Source organism: Anomaloglossus baeobatrachus, chromosome 11, assembly GCF_048569485.1.
Source record: "Anomaloglossus baeobatrachus isolate aAnoBae1 chromosome 11, aAnoBae1.hap1, whole genome shotgun sequence".
Lineage (NCBI taxonomy): Eukaryota > Metazoa > Chordata > Amphibia > Anura > Aromobatidae > Anomaloglossus > Anomaloglossus baeobatrachus.
The window spans coordinates 101401654-101424047 of record NC_134363.1 but is presented as its reverse complement, the minus strand read 5'-3'; the positions used below and the strand labels follow the sequence as shown (position 1 = coordinate 101424047).

The following is a 22394-nucleotide window of genomic DNA, read 5'->3' as shown; positions in this document are numbered from 1 at the left end:
TGTCACCGCCGTGATGTGTGCTCCCTCCCCTGTCACCGCCGTGATGTGTGCTCCCTCCCCTGTCACCGCCGTGATGTGTGCTCCCTCCCCTGTCACCGCCGTGATGTGTGCTCCCTCCCCTGTCACCGCCGTGATGTGTGCTCCCTCCCCTGTCACCCCCGTGATCTGTGCTCCCTCACCTGTCACCCCCGTGATCTGTGCTCCCTCACCTGTCACCCCCGTGATGTGCGCTCCCTCCCGTCACCCCCGTGATCTGTGCTCCCTCACCTGTCACCCCCGTGATCTGTGCTCCCTCCCCTGTCACCGCCGTGATGTGCGCTCCCTCCCCTGTCACCGCCGTGATGTGTGCTCCCTCCCCTGTCACCGCCGTGATGTGTGCTCCCTCCCGTCACCGCCGTGATGTGTGCTCCCTCCCCTGTCACCCCCGTGATGTGTGCTCCCTCCCCTGTCACTGCCGTGATGTGTGCTCCCTCCCCTGTCACCGCCGTGATGTGTGCTCCCTCCCCTGTCACCGCCGTGATGTGTGCGCCCTCCCCTGTCACCGCCGTGATGTGTGCTCCCTCCCCTGTCACCCCCGTGATCTGTGCTCCCTCACCTGTCACCCCCGTGATCTGTGCTCCGTCACCTGTCACCCCCGTGATCTGTGCTCTGCTCACCTGTCTCCTCCGTGATCTGCGCTGCGCTCCCTCCCCCACCTCTCACCCTCCCCGATCTGCTGCCTCCTTCATCTCCTGTGATCCAGCTGCCTAGATCCATCCTGTAGGGTAACTATCCCCAATCTCACCTCCCACCCATCCCCCCCTCCCCCCATCCTCTGCCGCTCCTGCATCCACTGCGCCCTCTCCCATCCGCCCCCACCCTATCCCAGCCGCCGTCTCACAATCACAGATGCTCCCTTTATATGCCGCTGCCCCCCCATCTGCTGCCGCCCCATCTGCCGCCCCCCCCCCCCATCTGCCGCTGTTTTTTTTTTTCTATGCCATGGGGGTCTAGTTTACAAAATGGGGTCACATGTGGGGGAGCTCCACTGTTTCGGCACCTCAGGGGGTCTCCAAACAGCATGGAATACGCTAATTATCCCAGACAATTTTGCGTTTGAAACGTCAAATGACGCTCCTTGCATTCTGAGCCCTGCTGTGCGCCCAAACATTTTATTTCCACCACATATGAGGTGTCTGTGTACTCAGGAGAAATTGCACAATACATTTTATGGTGCAATTTTTCCTGATACCCTTGTGAAAAAAAAAGCTACCTGGTTGAAGTAACAATTTTGTGGTAAAATTTTCACAGCTCAACTCTATTAACTTTTGTGAAGCCCCCAGAGGCTCAAAGTGCTTAATAAACATCTAGATAAATTCCATGAGGGGTCTAGTTTCCAAAATGGGGTCACATGTGGGGGAGCTCCACTGTTTCGGCACCTCAGGGGCTCTCCAAACGCAACATGGTGCGGCTAACTATTCCAGCTAATTTTCTGTTAAAAAAAGTCAAATGGCGCTCCTTCCCTTCCGAGTCCTGCCGTGCGCCAAACAGTGGTTTTTCGCCACATATGAGGTATCTGCGTGTTCAGTAGAAATTGCCCAACAAATTTTGGGGGTTCATTTAATCCTGCTACCCTTGTGAATATGCAATATTTGAGGCTAAATTAATATTTTTGTTGCAAAAAGTAAAATGTTCATTTTTTCCTTCCACATTGCTTTAGTTACTGTGAAGCACCTGAAGAATTAATAACCTTCTTGAATGAGGTTTTGAGTAGCCTGAGGGGTGCCGTTTTTGGAATGGTGTCACTTTTGGGTGTTCTGTGTCATGTAGACCTTTCAAAATCGCTTCAAATGTGATGTGGTCCCTAAAAAAAGTGGCTTTGTAAATTTTGTTGTAAAAATGAGAAATTGCTCATAAACTTTGAACCCCTATAACTTCCTTAAATTTTTTTTTTTTCCCAAAATTGTTCTGATGTAAAGTAGACATGTGGGAAATGTTATTTATTAATTATTTTGTGTCATATGTCTCGTTGGTTTTAGAGCATAAAAATTGAAAGTTTGAAAATTACAAAATTTTCACGAAATTTCCGTTTTTTTCACAAAGAAATGCAAAAAATATCGGCCTAAATTTACCACTAACATGAAGCCCAATATGTCACGAAAAAACAATCTCAGAATCACCGGGATCCGCTGAAGCGTTCCAGAGTTATAACCTCATAAAGTGACACTGGTCAGAATTGCAAAAAATGGCCTGGTCTTTAGGGTCAAAATAGGCTTGGGGCTGAAGGGGTTAACGAAGTACTCTAACTTTGATAGTGAAAAAATAGTGTTCATATTGGAAGCCATCAAGTTTTTGATGGCGAATAATTATTTCCTATTTGATTCAAAGTTTTTTATTCAGAAAACCGGAGTATCTATGGGTGCCAAATATTCCCCGTCAATCGCAAATCTTGTTATGAGTTGGTGGGAAGAAATGTACATTTACAGTGACATTAATCCATTTGCTAGGTGTGTGGTCTGGTACGGGAGATTCATTGATGACGTCCTCTGTGTGGGCGGGTGGTGGACCTCTCGTATCAGACCTCACTACCTATTTAAACAACAATCCTCTCAACTTAAGGTGGAGTTCCAGCAATATGCTGTAGAATTTCTTGATTTGCGAATGACGGGTAAGAATAATGGAAACATCGAAACATGCACCCACAGAAAAAAAGTATCAGGAAATACAATATTGCATGCAGCAAGTCATCATCCCATGCATACCATTAAGGCCATACCAGTGGGAGAAACCCAACGGGCATATAGAAACTGTAATTCAAAAATAACCCTTCATACTGAAATTAACACAATAAACTCAAGACTTAAAAACAGAGGATATAAAAATTGGATGCTCAGCAGAGCACAAAAAATTGCAAAATCTAAAAATAGTTTACCTAAAGCTTCCATTCAAAATTTACCCAAAAATCTTCCTACTGCTAATTCAGTTATTACCTTAGCATTACAATACAGTAATCAATTTGAAGATATATGTAAGATTTTCTATCGCAACTTAAACATACTAAAAGAAGATACAACCTTGAGAAGAATTCTAGATAACAACTGTAGAGTGGTTGCCAGGAGAGCAACTTCCCTGGGTGACAAACTTTCCCCAAGTGAAATTAATAGTAAGACATCGAATCTCACAGGCACTAACTGGTTATCTCTAAAAGGATTCTACCAAGGTGCAAGGAAACACTGTAAATTGTGTCTAATAACCCCTAAAAAAACCCACATCTTTCAGTAATAATAACGCCAGTAGCAGTTATGCAATTAAAACTTTTATAAATTGTAGAAGTACGTATATAGTTTATTTGGCACAATGTACAACTTGTAAACTAAAATATATTGGTAGTACTAAACGGAAATTCACATACGTATAAAAGAACACCTGCATGACATAACACATAAAAAAAATATCTAGAGGTATCTCCCAGTTATCAAAACATTTTATAAATAAACATAATGGGAAATTTGATACTTTGCAGGTATATGGTATAGAAAAAATACATAAACCACATAGAAGAGGTAATATAGAAAAAATTTTACGCAAAAGAGAGGTCTGGTGAATATTCAGACTAGGAACTACTTTTCCAGATGGTCTGAATCTCCGCAGAGACCTCATGATTTATTATTAAAAACATTTAATAAATGAGCCTCGTCATGCTGTTATATTGTGGTTCATTTATTTTTCTGCAATACATAAATTAACTGTCAACCACTAACGTTGCTAAAATTGACTCAGTGTGTGAGTAGCGCAATTTAATAAAAAATGTTTTTTCTTTCTCTTTGGAGTAAGTTCATACTGCTTGCACATGTGCGGTTTACTTTTGTACATGTGCAATCATATTGAGAATCTAATCGTTTCATCTGCAGTATATGGACTTATTCATAAGTGTTGACTTGGTAAGCAACCATTTGCAGCATGGGATTCTGCCTCAAAATGTGGGATCTACAAACTGTATTTACATTACCTGCAGTGTGTGCGACTCCTATGTGGTGCACATGTGTGGCTATGTGGAGAATTTAGCTGTTTTATGCATAGCATATAAATTTCTCCTGTGTGCCAACTATGGAGGTCGCTATCTGCAGGGTGTGATTTTGCTCCTAAAAGTTTATGAGCTTGATTCCCAGTGCTTGCAGTATATGTAAATCCATGTGAAACTCATGAACAGCCGCATCGCGGACTTAACTGCTCTATTCACAGCATGCGATCTGATCTGATAGTGCTAATCCAGCAAGTCACTATCTTAAGGTCCAGTCACACTAAAGGTCCAGTCACACTAAGCAACTTACCAGCGATCCCAACAACGATAGGGATCGCTGGTAAGTTGCTAGGAGGTTGCTGGTGAGATGTCACACTGCGACGCTCCAGCGATCCCACCAGCAACCTGACCTGGCAGGGATCGCTGGAGCGTGGCTACACGAGTTGCTGGTGAGCTCACCAGCAACCAGTGACCAGCCCCCAGCGCCGCGTGGAAGATGCTGCGCTTGGTAACTAAGGTAAATATCGGGAAACCAACCCGATATTTACCTTGGTTACCAGGTCACGCAGCTACACGTGCAGAGAGCAGGGAGCAGCGCACACTGAGCGCTGGCTCCCTGCTCTCCTAGTACAGCACACATCGGGTTAATTACCCGATGTGTGCTGCAGCTAAATGTGCACAGAGCAGGGAGCAGCGCACACCGCTTAGCGCTGGCTCCCTGCTCTCCTAGCTACAGCACACATCGGGTTAATTACCCGATGTGTGCTGCAGCTACATGTGCACAGAGCAGGGAGCAGCGCACACTGCTTAGCGCTGGCTCCTTGCTCTCCTAGTTACAGCACACATCGGGTTAATTAACCCGATGTGTCCTGCAGCTACATGTGCACAGAGCAGGAGCCGGCACTGACAGTGAGAGCGGCGGAGGCTGGTAACAAAGGTAAATATCGGGTAACCAAGGACAGGGCTTCTTGGTTACCCAATGTTTACATTGGTTACCAGCCTCCGCAGAAGCCGGCTCCTGGTGCCTGCACATTTAGTTGTTGCTGTCTCGCTGTCACACACAGCGATCTGTGCTTCACAGCGGGACAGCAACAACTAAAAAATGGCCCAGGACATTCAGCAACAACCAACGACCTCACAGCAGGGGCCAGGTTGTTGCTGGATGTCACACACAGCAACATTGCTAGCAACGTCACAAAAGTTGTTCGTTAGCAGCGATGTTGCTAGCGATGTTGCTTAGTGTGACGGGGCCTTTACTGAGTCCTAATTAGTATGTACAAATGTGTTGCCACACTCTGAGTAAAATAAAAGCAAGGGATATATTATAAATGACAGTTTAGTGCAAATACCTGTGAACTAAAATAAAACCAAAAGTAGCTTTTACTTAGTATAAATTACAACTTAACTTATGTCGACAGTATAAAATCATGAAAATTGGCCTTTCAACAACATAAATTCATTACAATGAAGAATGGAATGTGTACAAAAATGGATGAATTGGGTTTATCTGTATTTAGAGATATTCTTGGAAAAATATGGTTAATCGTATATGCATATAAAATGGCATTTAATTTGAAAATATTCATTTCTAATCTAAATTTCATAAAATATAACAAATGGAAATGGAGGAAAAAAATATAGAAAAATGAATGCATATGTATGTTTGTATATGCACATATATATGCACATGCCTTTGTGTATATGTGCATATATTGGTGTACTTTAATGAGTATTATAGAATATACATTTAAACCCAGTCCAGAAATTTAAAGATATTCAAAGAAATTAATTATTTACTTGTACTATATATAGAAAAAATATATTTTTTATGAAAGTAATATTTTTAACATTATGTCTGGTGCTCAAGTAATTTAAACACTTGTGTTGTCAATCAGTAATTGTATATAAACCTTGTAGTGCCACCTTCCCAGCATCATGATTAAGGGTGATTGTTTCACCTGAAACGCGTAGTGCTGTGCTGGTCATGTCATCCGCTGTCTGCATGCTAAAATAAAGACCATGGCTTTCCTCGCCTGAAGAGCTGGATGTTTTTCCTTTCTTTTACTTGCAATATCGGGCTGTGGCAGTGCCTGTCCGTGCTCCACAGAGAAGCCAGGAGTGAGCTCATACACGGTGAGCTGATATACATAAATTGGTTTACTTGCACTACTCAGATATTTTAGTTCTGGAAACTACAGCTTATGCAACAGGGGTGGGAGAGCTCTTATAACTCTACTACCCAGGGACAGCTTTCTTTATAGTCCTACTTATCTAAGGACAGTTGTCGGATAGCCCTACCACCCAGGAACAGCTCTTGGATAGCCCTACTACCCAGGGACATGTGTCATCTAGCCCTACCACCCAAGGGCAGCTGTCATCTAGCCCTCCTACCCAAGGGACAGCTGTCATCTAGCCCTACCACCCAAGGGCAGCTATCATCTAGCCCTACTACCCAAGGGACAGCTGTCATCTAGCCCTACTACCCAAGGGACAGCTGTCATCTAGCCCTACTACCCAAGGAACAGCTAAGCGCAGGTTGCATCGTTGAAACATGAAATCAAAGCTGAGACAGTCAGTTCTTAGAATAGGGTCCAGCAAAAGCAAACGGAGCAGGTAACTTCTTTGATTTAGAGCAAATACAGCCAATACTTAGCAGTCTATCTTGGACTCTGAGGTCTGGGACTGCGCCCTCAGCCCTACAACCCAGGGACTGCGCCCTCAGCCCTACAACCCAGGGACTGCGCCCTCAGCCCTACAACCCAGGGACTGCGCCCTCAGCCCTACAACCCAGGGACTGCGCCCTCAGCCCTACAACCCAGGGACTGCGCCCTCAGCCCTACAACCCAGGGACTGCGCCCTCAGCCCTACAACCCAGGGACTGCGCCCTCAGCCCTACAACCCAGGGACTGCGCCCTCAGCCCTACAACCCAGGGACTGCGCCCTCAGCCCTACAACCCAGGGACTGCGCCCTCAGCCCTACAACCCAGGGACTGCGCCCTCAGCCCTACAACCCAGGGACTGCGCCCTCAGCCCTACAACCCAGGGACTGCGCCCTCAGCCCTACAACCCAGGGACTGCGCCCTCAGCCCTACAACCCAGGGACTGCGCCCTCAGCCCTACAACCCAGGGACTGCGCCCTCAGCCCTACAACCCAGGAACAGCTATCATATCTCTACTACATTTGGACAGCTGTCGTATAGCCCTTCTACCCAGGGACAACTCTGGTACACCCGTACAACAAAGGGACAGCTCGTATAGCCCTATGACCCAGGGACATATTTCTTATAAGACCCTGGCCAGTTTTTGCATTGCAGTCCATTCTTCTACTGTGTTGCATAGAGATCTGCATGAACCCTTAGGCTATGTGCCCACGAGAGCTTGCTTCTGCGGATTTTGCCGCGGAAAACCTGAAGATTTTTCTGTTTTTTTCCAGATAAATCCGCAGGTTTTAGCATGTACAGACACTCCCCATGTTATCCTATGGGACATGGGGGTGTCTGTGTCCACGCTGCGGAATGTGCGGCTGCGGAACATGCTGCAGATGTCCTGCAGCTGCACGTAATTGCATTTCAAATATTCCTGCGGAATTACCTGCGGAAATCCCGGCCCTCCACTATGGAGATAGGGCCGGGACGTCCGCAGGTTTACCGCAGCTATTCCGCTGGAATCCCGCAGCTAAAAATAGCTGCAGATGCCGGCGGACAACTGCGGAAAACCTGCAGCCGTAGCTACGAATATATCCGTAGGTACGAGCTCCCGTGGGCACATAGCCTTACAATTACAAGCAGCCTTTTGAAGGCAACCATAAGGCTCACGTGGCCCTTGGTGAAAAGAAGTTTGACACTCCTTCTATACAACCTACGTGACCCTTGGATGACAAAATCGCATGTCCCCATTTAAAGTAATACAATAGACTGTTAGAAGAGAAGGGGACATACAGTATGTATGGCTTAGAGGGCAATACACATCACTATGGCATAAGTAAGCAACGGGAAACTATATAACAGTAAAGGTAAAACATCAAACAAAACCGTCCTCCTGCTCAAAGCATGCAACAAAATGTAAAGATGAAATACGTAAGAAAAAATATAAAAAGGGGGGGACCCAAAATATGAAGGCTAGACAGAATTGTTTTTGTGTTCCATATTTATTTTTTGTAACAATTATTCAAGTGCATTATACGTTTGGAGACCAATGAACTGCCCTAGAAAATCTGTCCACAAAATGGTGAAAAAGGCAGGCCAGCTTTTCTGGAATTCTTCAGCATTTCAGAAGTGTCAGGGATGCTGGATTCCCAAGACAAAACTACTTTCACGAAAAAGTGGCATTGTGTAGTTCATTGTACATGTAGGATTACTAACAAAAAAAATTGTAAGATGAAAATCTCAATGTTGAGATCACTGTAGCTTTGTGATGTTAAAAGAGCAACAAAGAAAACCAAAACTTCACAGCAAATAAGTTATTTTGCTTGATAAATGACTATCCATCTTGTCTTTCTCGGTCCGACTCCAGACAGAATCTCCAAGAACTTCTTTGGATGGAATGAGAAATGAAATGTATTCTCAGTGTAGTTTAGATCTTGTTTGGCTACAATAAGGCAAGATTTGCATCAATATCTTCAAGAATCAGAAACAATAACACGAAGAGGAAAATTTACGGTTCTTCACCCCCAAGCTTGTGATTTACAGTAGTGTAAAACAAGCTTTCCATCGCTGCCAAAGCACTAAAAGGAGAAAAAAAAAAGATAAACAAATGGTCACACAAAGCAGGAAAAAAAAAAAAAGAAAAGAAAAAAAAAAAAAATTGACTGAAATTTTATTATTAATGTAAAATAAAATTAAGACAGACAACCAAGATTTCTAAAAAAGAAAAAGTAAAAAACAAAGAATGAAAAACAGCAACACTATCAGTAATCAGGAGAAACACTAAACTCAAAGCCACAAAGTCACACGGAAATGATTGATCGATTATTACACAGCTCCATTACCTCATATAATATGCCCACTTCTTGGTCAGGTGATGGAGAAAATGATTGATTGACGTAGATAAACTGTAAAAATATATAAAAAAGACAAGTATATAAATAATTAGGTGTCCAGTAAACATACAGCCAACTAACAAAATTCCAACAAGAGCAAATGTTAAAGAGGACCTGTCATGTGCACAATAAAATTACTGTATATTAAATGGAATCTGTCAGTAGGATCATCGCTCCTGAGCCGTCTACATGGGCATGTAGGTCATAGGAAATGGAATAAAATGATACCTTGATCCCCAGGGCCAGATGGCATTCATCCACGAATATTGAGGGAATTGAGCTCCGTAATCGACAGACCGCTGTATCTCATCTTTTTAGACTCACTTGTAACAGGGTTGGTGCCTCAGGATTGGAGGATTGCTGATGTGGTACCGATATTTAAGAAAGGTAAGAGGGTAGATCCAGGCAACTACCGTCCAGTAAGCCTGACATCAGTAGTATGCAAAGTTTTTGAGGGCACTTTAAGGAATGACATGCAAAAATATATTGCAGAAAATAATATGATAACTGACAAACAGCATGGATTCATGAAAGATAAGTCTTGTCTAACCAACCTGTTGGGGTTCTATGAGGGGGTAAGTTCAAACCTGGATATTGGTAATGCAGCTGATGTGATTTATTTGGACTTTGCAAAGGCATTTGATACTGTACCACATAATAGCCTTATACTAAAGCTCCAGAAGCAAGGACTAGGGGAAACTATATGCAACTGGGTAAGGAATTGGCTAAAAGATAGGAAACAAAGAGTAGTCATAAATGGTACATTCTCTAAATGGGCTATAGTCAGCAGTGGGGTGCCGCAGGGATCTGTGCTTGGACCGATTCTTTTTACTCTCTTTATTAATGACCTTGTGGATGGGATTGATAGTACAGTGTCAGTCTTTGCCGATGACACCAAACTATGTAGGATATTAAAAACTGACCTGGATAGTACAATATTACAAAAAGATCTGGATAAGATGTCAGAATGGGCAGATACTTGGCAAATGAGATTTAATGTTGATAAATGTAAAGTAATGCACCTAGGACGTAGTAATCCTATAGCTGCGTATACATTAAATGGAAGTAAACTCGGGACTACAGAACAGGAGAAGGACTTGGGTATTCTCATTACAAATAAGCTGAGCAGCAGCACTCAATGTCAAGCAGCAGCTGCTAAAGCAAACAAGATTTTAGGGTGTATAAAAAGAGAGATTAGATCCCGTGATCCCAACGTATTGTTACCCCCTCTATAAATCACTTGTAAGGCCACATCTGGAATACGGGATCCAGTTTTGGGCTCCACATTTTAAAAAGGACATTCAGAAGTTAGAGTCAGTTCAAAGGCGGGCAACTAGACTATTACAAGGAATGGAAGGCCTCCCATATGATGACAGGTTGAAAAAGTTAGGTATGTTTAGCTTAGAAAAAAGACGTCTCAGAGGAGATCTCATTTATATGTATAAATACATGTGTGGTCAATATAAAGGACTGGCACATGACTTATTTCTTCCAAAGACAGTACTAAGGACCAGGGGGCACTCACTGCGAGTGGAAGAAAAGCGATTCCGACACCTAAATAGGAAAGGGTTCTTTACAGTTAGAGCGGTCAGACTGTGGAATACACTACCACAAGAGGTAGTAATGGCAGATACTATAACAGCTTTTAAAAAAGGGCTGGATGATTTCCTCAGTACACAAAACATTGTTGGTTATAAATGACTTAGTGACTAAATGTAGAACTGGTGGAGGAAGGTTGAACTAGATGGACCTAGGTCTTTTTTCAACCTAAGTAACTATGTAACTATGATATCTGTGATCCAAAGTCTTATTCCACAGAAATCTATATTTTTCTTAATATATAAATAAGCTGTTAAAATCTATGGGCCGGATACGAATTTTCTACAGAAGATACCTTTGAAGCTTATTTCAATATCAGGGAGCATTACCAGTGTGAGACATGTAATGACTGACAGTCTTCTCTAACGAAAACATGTTTCACACTAGTAACCGCACCTTTTAATTAAAAAAAAATAAAAAATCTGGGGGCAGATTCTCAGGGACATCTATGTCCAGCCCATAGATGTTAACAGGTCTTTACATATTAAGAAAAACTTGGATTTCTTTGGTATAAGACGTCAGGTCACAGTCAAGATATCATTTTATTCCACTTTCTATGACCTGCACGCCCATGTAGACAGCTTTGGGGGTTTATCCTACTGACAGAGCCCTTTCAATACCTTGTAAAAATTTAGGAGCTCCCCTGATTTTGCAGGTGGTTTTTCGTTACATTACCCCATTGCACAGATATTTACATTTAATTCTTCTGGAGCACATTGTGAAACCTGCCAGTAGGCCCAGTCGGTGTTTAACAGAATCTTCTCTGGGGATGTGTGCTTTCAACCCTCCCTTCCAGAAGTTGACAATCACATCAGAGCAGTTGATCTAGCAGTCTGTACTGTGATTGGCAGCATCTGGAAGGGATGGGTAAAAATGCACACCCCAGAAAATATGGTGAAGACATGCCCAGTTGCACTACAAGCAGAGATTTCACATACTGTACTCCGGAAGAAAATTGTGAAGAACTTCATAATGAGCGATGAAAGTATTTCACGCACTTTTTTTGTGCAAGTGACAACTCTAGTAAGCCATATTTAAGAGGCCTAATAGGGCGCTTCGGGAAGCTAAATTCACTAGAATTCTGAGTTAATTTTCACCCCAAAAAAGTCTTACATGCCTATTACCATATTTATTGTGTTTTTAGATGCATTTTGAAACTTTCTTAGCAAAGTACTGTGGCTTAGATGGAAAAGAGCACGTCAGTGGGAAAATGTGCAAGACGTGGCACAGTAATGTGACATTATGTACTTCATAATACATTCTAATTAATGAATGGCCACGGGCAAGTTTAGGAAATTAGTAGTGAAACATTGACACAATGCAGGGATTTTCCAAGAATTATCTTTGAAGGTTAACATTTACATACTTTCCATGTGCACCCTAAATTGTTTGTTTGGAAACATCTGGAGCTGTGTCACTTTGATATGCAAAAAAAAATTACCTTTGATTTTAATTTGATAAACCTTGAAATAAAATGTGAAAATATCAAAACCTCCCAGGTAAAAGCAAAAAATTCTGAGAAACATTTGGACCACAAGTGAGTAAATGGTCAGAGCCCCAGGACTCCCTATTACGTCCATTCACCTTGGACTGTGCTGTGTACATTAGGTGGGCACATGGGGCAGGCTGTTATAATGATTGTAAAATTGTGATCTTTATAAAGGGCTGTATATTGCAACTATCATTTGTTATCTACACTAAGTCAATGGCCCAGAAAATCTTAAATTACTTACCGGTAATGGGATTTTCTGAAGCCCATGACAGCACCACCTGAGAGAGAGGTTCCACCCACATCAGGACAGGAAACCCACTAAATAAAAAGGCGGTACCTCTCCTCCGCATCAGTAGGTTTACAGAGCCAGAGAGGAACGCCCAGAAAAAAGGTTAATTGCACTACCATCAAAAGAAAAAGAATACACCATTAACTCTAACACTCCCCGAAGGGTGCCCACAACCAGTGAATAGGGGTTGGGGGGGGGGGACTAAGGGTCCTGTCATGGGCTTCTGAAAATCCCATTACCGGTAAGTAATTAAAATTTTTCCCTTCCGCCCATGACACCACCACCTGAAAGATTTATAGAGAACTACCACCTTAGGGAGGGACCACCGCTTATAATACCAGTCTTCCAAAGGATAGGTCAGTTGTGGAGGATAAGTCCAGCCTATAGTGGCAAAAGAGGGTACAAGGAGACAATCAAGTAGCCGCCCGGAAGATCTGATCAATAGAGGCATCTGCCCTTTCTGCCCATGATGTAGATATCGCTATAGTGGAGTGTGCCTTAATGCCCTGAGGAGCTGTGGCGCCCTTAGCGGAGTATGCCAGATTGATAACGTCCCTGATCCATCTGGCCAAGGTCGCTTTAGTAGCCCCACTACCCACAGATTTCCCTTGAAACATGACAAACAAAACCTGAGACTTTCTCCATTCCTTTGTTCTATCTAGGTATGTGAGCATGGCCCTCCTGACATCTAATGTGTGTAACCTAGCCTCTTTCTCATTATGTGGGGGATCACGGAAGGAAGCACAAATTTCTTGTGAGCGATGAAAGGTTTTAACCACTTTCGGGAAATAGAAGGGATCCGTTCTCAACACTACCCTATCCTCCATGATTTGGGTGTAAGGCTGTACTATGAACAATGCCTGGAGATCCCAGACCCATCTGGCCGAGGTAAGTGCGACAAGAAGTAAAACCTTAAGGGATAATAACTTAAGTGGAATATCCCCCAAAAGGTTCAAATGGCGGCTCCGTAAGGGCGTCCAACACTAGATTGAGGTCCCAAGTGGGAAACCTGGGAGTATGAACTGGCACGGACCAAGACTTTGATCTAATAAACCGACTAACCCATCCATTCTGCGCAAGACCACAATTAAATAGTGCCCCCAACGGTGAGACCTGCACCTTGAGTGTGCTGATTGATAGCCCTAACTCCGACCCCCTCAGGAGAAATTCCAGTATGGCCGAGATGGGTGGGGGGCCCATCAGCCCGAGCCCCTGACTGAAAGAAAACGCTTCCAGACCCTCCCATAAATGGCCGTGGTGACCGGCTTCCTACTTCTAAGAAGGGTATCTACCAAACCTGGTGAAAAGCCCCGTTTGGTTAATAGTTGCCGTTCAAACGCCATGCCTTCAAATGGAGTGCTGGATCGTGGGGGTGATGAACTGGTCCCTCCCTGGGTGAGGAGATGTTGGCCGTCTGGGAGAATCCAAGGATCCGCCAGAGACATCCTCCGAAGCCAGTAAAACCATGCTCTTTTCGGCCAGAAGGGGGCAATGAGAATGACATTGGCTCGGTCTTCCCTAATTTTCCTGAGTACCAAAGGCAGTAGTATCAGGGGAGGAAATGTATAAAGGAGACCCGTCAACCAGGATATCTAGAAGGCATCAATCGCAAACGGACTGTCTCTGGGGTTGAGCGAGCAGAACTTGTCCACCTTCCGATTCGCTTTGGTTGCGAACAGGTCCAGCACAGGTACACCCCACAGAAGCATGATCTGGTGAAAGACTTCTGGGTTCAGAGGCCATTCCCCCTGGCTGAGACAATGTCTGCTAAGAAAGTCTGCTTCCTCGTTGTCTGCTCCCCTGATATGAAGAGCTGTAAAGGAGGAGAGATGTTGTTCGGCCAGATTAAAAATCCGAAGGGACAGTGTCAGAAGCGTCTGGGACCTGCTGCCTCCTTAATGATTGATATATGCCACTGTCACCTTGTTGTCCGAAAAGATCCGTATATGGCACCCCCGTAAGGATGGTAAGAACCCTTCTAGTGCCTTAAGTACTGCCATACGTTCTCTGTAGTTGGAGGACTGGGTGATTATCTGACCGTCCCAGGGTCCCTAGAGCACCTGTTGTCAAAGATGGGCCCCCCATCCCCAACGACTGGCATCTGTGACTATTGTGTCTGTGAGATGGGAGAGCCAAGGAACCCCTGTCTGCAGATGAGAAGTGTCCTGCCACCAGCCGAGGGAGTGCAAAGTGTCTTCTGACAGGGACATTTTCAGTCCCAAACAGCTTCCGGACTGTCTCTGAAACCTCAGGACTTCCATCTGTAGGACTCTTGAATGCAGTTGGGCCCACCATACCTCCGGAATGCAAGAGGTTAGAGTTCCAACTAGGAACATAGCTTGTCGCAAGGTCATGCATGGGTGACTCCTTACTGAAGAGATTAAAGACAGTATCCTGGTGATTTTTTCTTCGGATAGGTGGCACAACTGACTGGTTGAATCTAGGAAGACCTAACACTGGAGAGGTGTTATGCGGGCGTCACACGAGACGATCTATCGTGCAATATGTCGTCGGAGGTCACGGTTTTCGTGACGCACGTCTGGCATAGTTTACGACGTCGTCCCGTGTGACACCTACGAGCGACTCAGAACGTTTGCAAATAGTGTATCGTTTACACGTCGTTTATTTTTAAAAAAATCATTTTTATTTGCGCCTGTTGGTCATCGTTCCCGGGGCAGCACACATCGCTCCGTGTGACACCCCAGGAATGATGGACACAGCTTACCTGCGTCTCCCACCGGCTATGCGGAAGGAAGGAGGTGGGCGGGATGTTTACGTCCCGCTCCTCTCCGCCCCTCTGCTTCTATTGGCCGGCGGCTGTGTGACGTCGCTGTGACGTCGAACGTCCCACCCCCCACAGAGACGTCGCTCAGCATGCAAGTACGTGTGATGGCGGTTTAACAACTTTGTGCACCACGGGCAACTAATTGCCTGTGACGCACAAACGACGGGGGCGGGTACGATCGGTCGTGCAATCGCACGATAGATCATATCATGTGACGCCCGCATAAGTCCGAACTTCTCCCAATTCACAATCCATCCCAGGCTCTCTAGGATTGAGATGACCCTTGACACCTGATCTGCACATTGCTTCTCCGACTGACCCACGATCAGGAAGTCGTCGAGGTACGGGATTATTACAACGTCCTGTTCCCTGACATGCACCATGACCTCTGCGATCACCTTGGTGAAGATTCTCGGGGCCATAGAAAGCCCGAATGGCAGCGCTGGGAACTGGAAGTGTCTTTACTTTCCTGACATGGGCAGTGCAAATCTTAGAAACTGCCGGTGAGTCGGGTAAATAGGGATGTGTTAGTAGGCATCCTTTAGGTCGAGAACTACCATAAAACACTCTGGATATAAGAGCCGGATAGTCGACTTCATGGTCTCCATTTTGAAGGCTCGCTGAACCAGATGGCAATTCAACTTCTTTAAGTTTATGATTGTACGGAAGGAGGAATCTGGCTTCTGAATAAGGAACAAAGGGGAGTAAAACCCCTCCCCCTTCTGTCCCTTGTAGACTTCTTGAATGAACTTTTTTGAGAGAATAGTCATCACTTCTGATTCCAAGGTTTGCTGCCTCACTGTTAACCGTAAACGTAAAGATGTTATAATTAGAGACCCCCGAGGGGGCGAATTGAACTCTAACTTTAAACCTTCCACCACTATCTGAAGGAGCCATTTGTTGGTTGAAATTGTTTTCCAGGCCTTTAGAAAGTGGGACAGCCTGCCCCCCACCTGATGCCTGGCGTCATTGCTCTGGTTTGCTCTTATTATCGGAGTGTTTGCCAAAGAGTAAGCCTCAGGTACCCTTTCTACGGTCTTTCCAATGGTCCTGTGTTTTATGGGGCGTTCTACTGAAAAACTGAAGTCTCCAAAAGGGCCAACTTCAAGAGGATGCCACAGGGAAGACCAAAAACCCCTTCTTCTAGTCCGACGCCTTAGTAAGGTCATCTAGGCTGGATCCAAAGAGGTATGTACCCTCACATGGCATACTACACAGCTGTCCTTTGGATTGGACATCTCCCTTCCAATTCTTCAGCCAGAGCGCCCTCCTTGCGGAATTGGATCGTGCTGCTGATCTTGCAAAAAGAGTCTCAAGGAATCTACTGAGGCATCCGCCATAAAGGCTGCAGCGCCCTGTATCAATGGCAGTGACGAGATGATATCCTTCCTCGGTGTCTTTTTTCAACTGGCCACGCAGGCGCTTGTCACTGTAGGGCGTAATCCACCCTCTGCCGACTCCCAAGTCCCTTTCAGAAAACCTTCTCCGTCCACTGGGTATTTCCTCTTAAGGGATGAGGAAAGATTCATCCTCCTATCCACCTTTCCCCACTGATCATCAATTACACCTTGTACTTGCGTACCAGGCTTCCACACCGGGTCGAACCTCGAACAGCAATGGGTTGTCTGTACCAGGACAGGAAATCAAACTGATGCGGAGGAGAGGTACCGCCTTTTTATTCAGTGGGTTTCCTGTCCTGATGTGGGCGGAACCTCTCTCTCAGGTGGTGCTGTCATGGGCGGATGGGAAAATACTAATAAATAGAGTCTTTTGACTCTACATCTGTCCTTGGAGCAAAGCCAACCAGTAAAGCCTGCTTTACACGTTGCAATTAGTTGTACAATCGTATTTGCGATGTGACACGCCCAGGTTGCATACGGGATCTTATGAGATTGCACGTAGGTCGTTCATTTGCTGTCACACGTGCGTTAGTAGTCTAGGTTAAATTGATCAATTTTGTGTGCGATCCTTTAGATCATGTGCTCTGTGACGTATGCATTGGGCACCTTTTTTTTTTTTGTTTTTTTATTTACTGACTTGCCAAGCGTGTGTAATGTGTAGGGATGCGTTTTTACTATGTCATCTGCCATTCAGCTCTGCTACATGGCCGCTAACAGCAGACACAGACAGCCATGTAGCAGAGCTGAATGGCAGATGACAGCAGACACAGAAAGAGACGCACGATCAGAATGAACTCGGGTGAACTTCACCCGACTTCATTGTCATGCTGCGGCTCTGTCTGTGCCGCGTCCTGATTAGCGGTTACCAGTGAAGGACTCACCGATGACCGCTAAACTCCTGAGTGACTGAAGTGAGCAGCCCTCTCTCATATACTCACCGATCCCCGGCGCTGCACGGCGTTCACACTGCTCCGGCGGCTTTTACTGTTTTTAAAAAGCCGGCCGCCCAGTAAACAATCTCGTATTCCCTGCTTTCCCCGCCCACCGGCGCCTATGATTGGTTACAGTGAGACACGCCCCTACGCTGAGTGACAGGTGTCACACTGCACCCAATCACAGAAGCCGGTGAGCGTGTCTATACTGTGTAGTGAAATAAATAATTAATTAAAAAAAACGGCGTGCGGTCCCCCCCAATTTTAAAACCAGCCAGATAAAGCCATACGGCTGAAGGCTGGTATTCTCAGGATGGGGAGCTCGACGTTATGGGGAGCCCCCCAGCCTAACAATATCAGCCAACAGCCGCCCAGAATTGCCGCATACATTATATGCGACAGTTCTGGGACTATACCCGGCTCTTCCCAATTTGCCCTGGTGCGTTGGCAAATCGGGGTAATAAGGAGTTATTGGCAGCCCATAGCTGCCAATAAGTCCTAGATTAATCATGTCAGGCGTCTCCCCGAGATTCCTTCCATGATTAATCTGTAAGTGACAGTAAATAAACACACACACACCCGAAAAAATCATTTATTAATTAGAAATAAAAAACACAAACATATACCCTGGTTCACCACTTTAATAAGCCCAAAAAAGCCCTTTATGTCCGGCGTAATCCAGGATGCTCCAGCGTCGCATTCAGCTCTGCTGCATGGAGGTGACCGGAGCTGCAGCAGACACCGCCGCTCCTGTCACCTCCACGCAGCAACTGAAGATAGCCGCGCGATCAGCTGAGCTGTCACTGAGGTTACCCGCTGTCACTGGATCCAGCGGTGGCCGCGGGTAACCTCAGTGACAGCTCAGCTGATCGCGCTACTCACCGCCGCTCCTCTCACCTCCACGCAGCAACTGAGGTGAGTAGCGCGATCAGCTGAGCTGTCACTGAGGTTACCCGCGGCCACCGCTGGATCCAGTGACAGCGGGTAACCTCAGTGACAGCTCAGCTGATCGCGCGGCTATCTTCAGTTGCCGCGTGGAGCTGACAGGAGCGGCTGTGTTTTCTGCAGCTCCGGTCACCTCCATGCAGCAGAGCTGAATGCGACGCTGGAGCATCCTGGTTTCCGCCGGACATGGAGGGCTTTTTTGGGCTGATTAAAGTGGTTAACCAGGGTATATGTTTGTGTTTTTTATTTCTAATAAAGGATTTTTTCGGGTGTGTGTGTTTATTTACTGTAAGTTACAGATTAATCATGGAAGGTATCTCGTGGAGACGCCTGACATGATTAATCTAGGACTTATTGGCAGCTATGGGCTGCCAATAACTCCTTATTACCCCGATTTGCCAACGCACCAGGGCAAATCGGGAAGAGCCGGGTACAGTCCCAGAACTGTCGCATATAATGTATGCGGCAATTCTGGGCGGCTGATGGCTGATATTTTTAGGCTGGGGGGCTCCCCATAACGTGGAGCTCCCCATCCTGAGAATACCAGCCTTCAGCCGTATGGCTTTATCTGGCTGGTTTTAAAATTGGGGGGGACAGCACGCCGTTTTTTTTAATTATTTAATTATTTATTTCACTACACAGTATAGACACGCCCACCGGCTGCTGTGATTGGGTGCAGTGTGACACCTGTCACTCAGCGTGGGGGCGTCTCACTGTAACCAATCATAGGCGCCGGTGGGCGGGGAAAGCAGGGAATACGAGATTGTTTAATGGGCGGCCGGCTTTTTCAAAACAGTAAAAGCCGCCGGAGCAGTGTGAATGCCGTGCAGTGCCGCGCCGGAGATCGGGGTTCGGTGAGTATGAGAGAGGGGGATAGACTGACATGGACAGAGAGTGAGGGACAGAGATAGTGACCGACTGACAGAGATTACTGAATGACAGACATTGTGAGGTGCTTCAGAACGCAGCTTTTCAGCTGCGCTCTGAAGCGGACCTTTTTTAAGATGCGGTGCAGAGCGCACACCTGCGCACATAGCATCAGACACCAAAATCGTATGAGGGATGTCACACGTTACAATTGACTAGGTTCGTGCAACAAAACGCTCAATTCTAGACAAAGATACGATGTGTTTGCGATCAACGGTTTTGCGTTCAATCCGGATCGCACGTAGATGTCACACGCAGATACCTCACAAACGATGCCGGATGTGCGTCACTTACAACTTGACCCCAACGACGGATTGTGAGATATATTGAAGCGTGTGTTTGGGGCTTAAGTGCTAGAACCGACATGTCAGTCTATTCTGGTTGTACCAACAGGCAATTTAAAAGGGAACCTGTTCGGTGCAATATGCACCCAGAACCACAAGCAGTTCTGGGTGCATATTGCTAATCCCTGCCTAACCATCCCTGTATACACTAGTATAGATAGAGAGATCTTTAGAAAAAGTATTTCTAAAGATCTTTTACTGTATGCTAATGAGTTATTTCCCCTTGCCAGTTACCCCCATTAGCATGGTAGTACACCCCTGTGTGCATGATAACATGCTAATAAATATGTAGCATCACAGGATGATCTCACCTGTCTGCTGCCATCGCATCAGACGCTGGATCACCAGGCTTCATAGTGCGCATGACCCAAACTCCGGGGTCATGCACACGGAGCGGAAATCCCCCGTTGGACGCAATGGCAGCAGAGAGGTGAGATCATCCTCTGACGCTGCACATTCATTAGCATGTTAGCACGCCCACATGGGTGTACTAACATGCTAATGGGGCAGACTAGCAAGGGGAACTAACACCCAGTGGACTAGTCCCCTCGCTCGTTAGCATACGATATAAGATCTTTAGAAATACTTCTTCTAAAGATCTCTATCTATGCTAGTTTATACAGGGACGGTTAGACAGGGATTAGCAATATGCACCCACAAATGCTCATGGATCTAGGTGCATATTGCACCTGAGAGGTTCCCTTTAAAAACTGCAACGTTTTACAATTTTTACATTTATGGTCACAAAAACAACCAATATTCTTATAAATTATGTAAAAATGTGTCTTCTCTTAAGTAGGTAAAATTGTAAAGGGATTGTAAAATGCAACTTTGCAATTTAACTGTTCTTGAGAATGGAGCAAATTTTAATAATGGATGTATTTTTAATTTTACTACTCATTGCATAGGTTGTTGGCTGCTTCTACACTATTAAAGGCAGTCTGTTTCCTTTACAAGCAGTGTGTGCTTGCAACTCTTACTATACAACCTGCAGACAGTTCTACCGTGTTTTTCCAAAAATAAGACACTGTCTTATATTTTTTTTGCCCCCCAAAAAAGCGCTAGGGCTTATTTTTGGAGGATGTCTTATTCTTGGAGAAACACGGTTGGGGGTAAGTTTACCCCCCAAGAAAGCAGACCCCCCACTTCCCAGGAGACTCATACTCACCAGACCAGGACGTCTGCGTGGTTCCCAGGTCCTCCTGTGATCTCCGGTCGGTGCTGCACGCCGTCCTACCCTGCTGCTAGCTGACACACACAGAAGATCCCAGACACACACAGCAGATCGCAGGCACACACAGCAGATCACAGATATACACAGCAGATCACAGATATACACAGCAGATCACACACAGATACACAGCAGATCACACACAGCAGATCGCAGGCACACACAGCCGATCACAGATACACACAGCCGATCACAGATACACACAGCAGATCACACACAGCCATCACAGATACACACATCCGATCGCAGACACACACAGCCGATCGCAGACACACACAGCCGATCGCAGGCACGCACAGCCATCACAGATAGACACATCCGATCGCAGGCACACACAGCCAATCACAGATACACACATCCAAACGCAGACACACACAGCCGATCGCAGAAAAACACAGCCGATTGCAGACACACACACACAGCCGATTGCAGACACACACACACACATCACATCACATCCAGCACTTTTAGCAGCAGAGAATGAGAGCAAGTCACGTGTCCGGCCGCAGGTCCTGTTCGTCGCGCTGCACCGCACTGCCTCTCAGGATTCTCCCGGCGAGAAGAGATCGGTGTCACTGGATGAGGTGAGTGTGTGTGCGATCCGATGTGTGTGTGTGTGATTTGTTGTTTGCGTGTGAGCCGATGTTTGTGTGTGCGATCTGATTATGTGTGCGATCCGATGTTTGTGTGTGAGATCTGGTGTGTGTGTGTGTGTGTGAGATCTGATTGTGTGTGTGAGAGCTGATGTGTGCGGGTGTGTGATCACTGCAGATCCTGCTGCTCAGTGTCGGGTGAGTGTAATTGCCGGGTGCCGCTGTGTATAATGAAGTGTCCTGCAGTATCTGTATCTTTTTTAGCTGCACGGACACTTCATTATTGATCCGGGACTAGGGCTTATTTTCGGGGGAGGGCTTATATTTAAGCCTTTCTCCGAAAATGCTGAAAATCCCTGCTACGGCTTATTTTTGGGGGAAGTCATATTTTTGGAAAAACACGGTATGTAAAGCTGATCAGATAGCTCAATCTTCTCTCTGCGATACTCCAGCCACAAAGCTGCCTCCACCTGCACACTGGGATAGGGCACAGGTCATACCAGAAGTGCAACTATGCCTCTGATCTGAACAATCTTCAGAAGCACTGTGACCCCTGGCGAGCACAAAGCTAACAAGTGGTGAGCTCATGAAAAAAGGAGGAGATTCTGTCATACATACAAAAGTGGTCCCCAAAACACTTATAAATGTAAAATAACAGAGCAAATACTCAGGCTGCTTGTGTCCAGTTCCGAGTTCCTCAATGCATTGCCGACATCACAAGTACAAAAAACATCACTGCTGCAGCCAATCATTGAGCTCAGCAGCACCTCTGCCACTGAAGACCACACGGTGAGGCAAAGTTAAGTGATTAGATGCAGC

General features: G+C 45.7%; 1 protein-coding gene across 1 annotated transcript in view; it reads right to left on the bottom strand.

Annotated features, from left to right (window-relative positions):
* Positions 1-6916: 6916 nt before the first annotated feature.
* ATG12 (autophagy related 12) overlaps positions 6917-22394 on the bottom strand; it is a 90460-nt gene continuing 74982 nt past the window's right edge. The window contains exons 3-4 of the mRNA XM_075328860.1: positions 8988-9050; positions 6917-8723 (exon numbers count right to left, since the gene is read on the bottom strand). Coding sequence (XP_075184975.1) covers positions 8664-8723; positions 8988-9050 — 123 coding nt within the window. The 3' untranslated portion in view covers positions 6917-8663. The remainder of the gene's footprint in view (positions 8724-8987; positions 9051-22394) is intronic.